Source organism: Aulonocara sp. 'chitande type north' Nkhata Bay, linkage group LG13 (assembly GCF_057382095.1).
Source record: "Aulonocara sp. 'chitande type north' Nkhata Bay isolate Kocher_YH1m ecotype deep benthic linkage group LG13, A_spYH_male_GT1.1, whole genome shotgun sequence".
Taxonomy (NCBI): domain Eukaryota; kingdom Metazoa; phylum Chordata; class Actinopteri; order Cichliformes; family Cichlidae; genus Aulonocara; species Aulonocara sp. 'chitande type north' Nkhata Bay.
In genome coordinates, this window is record NC_141356.1 from 28,438,468 (window position 1) to 28,442,580 (window position 4,113).

At 35.5% G+C, this 4,113-nt stretch overlaps 1 protein-coding gene and 1 long non-coding RNA gene across 3 annotated transcripts; both read right to left on the reverse strand.

Moving 5' to 3' along the window:
• Nucleotides 1-556: 556 nt before the first annotated feature.
• Nucleotides 557-2,710, reverse strand: LOC147316320 (G2/M phase-specific E3 ubiquitin-protein ligase-like). The gene is made up of 6 exons (XM_086258155.1): nucleotides 2,553-2,710; nucleotides 2,386-2,472; nucleotides 1,982-2,235; nucleotides 1,622-1,750; nucleotides 1,420-1,557; nucleotides 557-697 (listed from the first exon to the last, which is right to left on the reverse strand). The coding sequence occupies exons 1-6, from the start codon at nucleotides 2,686-2,688 to the stop codon at nucleotides 557-559; spliced, it is 885 nt and encodes a 294-aa protein (XP_086114281.1). The 5' UTR covers nucleotides 2,689-2,710.
• Nucleotides 2,711-2,856: 146 nt separating this feature from the next.
• Nucleotides 2,857-3,887, reverse strand: LOC147316321 (uncharacterized). Of its 2 annotated transcripts, none has more exons than XR_015124330.1 (3): nucleotides 3,391-3,887; nucleotides 3,184-3,265; nucleotides 2,857-3,101 (listed from the first exon to the last, which is right to left on the reverse strand). It is a non-coding gene; the product is annotated as an uncharacterized LOC147316321 (long non-coding RNA). The 2 variants fall into 2 exon arrangements; XR_015124329.1 differs by having other exon boundaries at nucleotides 2,857-3,104.
• Between the last annotated feature and the right edge of the window lie 226 nt (nucleotides 3,888-4,113).

Here is a 4,113-nt window from a genome sequence, read left to right on the forward strand (position 1 = left end):
ACATTAGAAATATTAAAACGGAAATATAGGATTGAGTTGAGGTCCTTGCAGGCTACCCACAATTTCCCCAAACTGAGCCACCCATTAAGAAATTCATTCTCACTGTTTCATAAACCAAAGGGATTAAATTTGACAATATCAAATTTAATTTTCTGATCTTTTCATAAATGAAACACGCTGCCAGGCAATCTGTTTTCATTTTTTTTCATCCATTCAGAATATTCGTTGGGAACACTGAACTCAATAATCAGTTCCAGCTTTCTTCATTAAGTTTTGGTTTGGCTTTGTTCTCAAAAACATTTAAATAAAACAGATAAAATAGAAAATAAAGCTTTTTCTCTTGCGAGCTCAATTTTTAAATATACTGTGCTATTAAAACAAAAGATGTAAGAAAAGAATAAATAAAATCCTAACCAGAAAATCAAAATGCTGCAACAAATGGCATGAATTAAAAAATAAACTTTTTTGAAAGAACCATAAGGAAATATGATAAAATAAACATTGGAATCTTATAGCCTAAGAATATTCAGTTAACTAGGTAACTAACCTTGTGTTTTTAAGTAGTATTCCCCTCCTGCAAAATGGCAAACCTACCATTTAGAATAAAATGCCTCATGTAGCCTGTGATTCGGCATTTATTTTCAAGAGGACAGTCATCATCTTCATCTTCTGGCCACACGATCCGCTGAAGAAGGACCTGTAACAGAACAAAGTATACCCTTAAAAATACTGCTGCACAATTTTCAGATTTCCATGGATTTTGTCTGTTCTTGTTTTGGGTAGTTCCCTTCCCTATACCCATATTTCACCTGTTCTTAGCTCACTATCACCCACTTAGCCTTATGGTCCATGACTTGATTTCTTGAATAAATTTCTATAATAATCCATGTTTTGTGCTTTTTGTGTTCACTTGGATCCCCAAACCTCTACATAGTTTTGACTGTATCTTAAAAGAAGAAACTGTCTCAAACAAAAAATGAAAATAGAAATCAATTTTTTTTTTTCAAATTCAAACAACATTAATGGCTAAATATATAATTAGAAAATGTGTATTACCAAATAATTACTAATGTATTTTAGTCATGTCTTTTTCAAATCTACAAAATCGTTTTCTATATGTAAATCAGGCTTTGAGCAGTTTTATTTTTACAGGACTAAAGAAAAACTGCTGTAAAGATGTATGGTCCACAAGAATATGTTCATTTTTAGTATTTGTGCATTTTATTTGTAAAAATGAATACAGCTTTGTTATGGTAAGTTTATTATTTGATACATAATTCTTGGTAAATGCCAAATTAAAATTGCAATTTTTTCACTTTGTAGAATGACTCAAGTCTTCATAGTTTGCTTTGGACTACATTTTCTACAACACAGTAAAATGTTATTAATGAATACAGTATTTAGGAACACAAAATTTACCTCAGGATTCACAGCAGCCAACTCTTGTGGAAAGAGTAAGGGCACCGTGTCAGGTCGCTGGGTCAGCAGGGTCCACATATGGGTTTCTTTAAGTCCCCTTCTCAGCTGTTTTATCGACCTCGTCACTCTTCCAATGACCTAAGGAAAAACGTTAACTAAACAGTAACACAGAAATATTTTACTTACTTTTCAATTTACTCACAGAATGGAGTAATAATTTCTCAAACAGCCATCTCCTGTTGTTCTCTGTCAAGGGGGGGAGGTCCCATGCATATGCCAGATCCTGAACACGTTTTCTCTCTTCATCCGACAGCTTGGATTGCCCTTCAAGCTGTAACCCATAAGACAGTAATTCAGACAGAAACAAGAACTATAAATTCCTAATTCCTCATACATAAAAAAAAAAAAAAAAAAAAAAAGACAAGTTAAAAGTCTCAGACCATGTCTCAATGGCAGAGTTTTTGATCTAGAACAATTTTAAAGGATTAGTCTAGGTTAGACATGTTTATAACTCACACGGGGCAATGTATAAACGTTCCCTCATTTAAACATAAAAACCTACAAGCTGAATTGTCCCTCTCAGGTCTAGATCTGGACAGTCCTCGGGTGTAACGGTGGCAGTTTCAGGACTACCACCAAGTAGGACATGCACAACGGCTGGGCTAAGTCCAGATAGGCATGGGCCTCCATGAAGAAAGGAGTGCCCTACCATCCTCCCTGCCATAAGGAACATATCACTCTCCACAAGAAAGTGAGCTGCTGATGGTATGTAATGGCCTGGCTCTCCCTCAAAAAGTGGAGTAACATTAGAGTTTGCTATGAGATAAATGAAAAGAAAGAAAAAAAAAAAAGATTACTTACACACAATACAGAGGTTTTCACAAAATAAAGAGACAATTAACTTGTGAAAAGTTATACAATATAATGATCATCAAACATAGGTACGGTCAACCAAAACAAACTAACCAAAATTGATGCAAAAACCAGACATCAGCTTCTCCATGCATGTTGATAAGAAAAAACGTATTACTCCTTGTCCGATAGCTGTATCCCCTGTTAGATCACCAAAATAAAATAATGAATACAAATAATTCTTTCAAGATATATTTATGTATCATTTTCAGAAAATTTACCCTCAAGCCTGCACTCCAAGGGACGTGCCCATTCAACATTGGGTCTCTTGTAGAATGAGATGAGGGCCATGTCCTGATCAGCTACACTTTGTCTGATGTCCATTGTGAGACGTAATGGGCTCTCCATTTCATGCATGTCCAAAGCATTCTTTGCACATTCATATTTGGCCTTTGACGAGTCCAAAACAGTTAACCAGCCAAAAAGAAAATAGAAGTGATTATAATTGGATATAGTCTGTATATCACGTTCTATCTAGATACTATTACAAGAAGATTATGTTTTATCCTTTGAAGGATTGTCTAAAGTAGTTTGAATATGAGGCTATCAAAAATAAGAAATCCATTGAATGGATACAAACTAATGGTTTGATTTCCGGGAATTGTTCACATTAGCTGTTGATTGTTACTAATCAACACCTTCCTTACATAACCTGTGACTAAATGATTGACCTACCATCCCTGACTTCACAAGTAGTTCCAGATGGTCCTGGCATATCTGCTAGCCCTTCCTCAATTATTGTATCTTCATGCCCCTTTTCATTTCGTGAGCTACTATCAAAATATGTTGTTAAATTTCATTCAAGGCTTAAATCCAATGACAATAAAAATCGCAATTTTTGTTGCTAAATACCTTTCTCCACATGAAGAGGCATGCAGCTCAATGAGGTCAGAGTGAAACATATCTGTGCAGACAGGACACTGCTGCAATGGTGCTGTTGTGCAATAAATTATAAAGGACAAAGTTTATTTTTATAACATTTAATTTTTCCTTCTAGCTAGCTCTTAACACTTTATGCTTTTGGGTAATATGTTAGTATGAAATTGTCAAAAAACCTACATTCCTTTTCTGTAGGTTCATCACCATCTAAATTCACCACAGTACTTTCACTGGGAGTTTCCAAAGGAGGACAGGATTTTAGGTGTTCTGACAGAAGTTGCAGTGGAACACCTATGCCACACTTCTGGCATTTTGCTTTTGGCATGCATCTGAAGGACTCATCGCTTAGTGGTACAGGGTCATTGCTAAGTTCCTCTTGAATAGGAGCAATATATACATTTTTACCCCCACGACTGGCAGCCTTTAGGATTGTCCCTGTATAGCCAATATCAGCTGGAGGAACCAGAGAGAGTTTTCGGGTTCCCCAACCACCTGTATAAAAGCAAATTGCAGCAGATTATTCTGATCATGAAATATATCCAATGCCTCAAGAAAAGTAAAAAAGAAAAGTATCTTCAAAACTACTCAGAATTAGGAATTCACAACATGCGGTGAAAAGGAACTTGTCTTAAAAGTACTTATTAAACAGCAGGATCAGTTTCTAGTTTAATTATACACAGTGCAGAATTCATACACACCCCCAGGTTTGAACAGCAGCCAGCCACCTGTTACCTCCTTCAGTTTGGGAAACAAATCATTCAGGGCGTCCCTTAACTGAAAGCAATAATACAAATACAATCTCTGAGTCCAAAGAAATTACACATTTAACATTAATTATACCCCTGTATATACTAAGAAACGGTAAAAGAAGCATGCATTTACAGTGCAAACTGGATATAATAA

Bases quoted from the DNA above. Each gene is read 5' to 3' on its own strand.
- LOC147316320 (XM_086258155.1), bottom strand. From the start codon at position 2,688: ATGCATGAAATGGAGAGCCCATTACGTCTCACAATGGACATCAGACAA. The intron at 2,473-2,552 runs GTAAATTTTCTG...GTGATCTAACAG, and splicing joins CTTGGAGTGCAGGCTTGAGG to GGGATACAGCTATCGGACAA. The intron at 2,236-2,385 runs GTTAGTTTGTTT...TTTATCTCATAG, and splicing joins TGGTTTTTGCATCAATTTTG to CAAACTCTAATGTTACTCCA.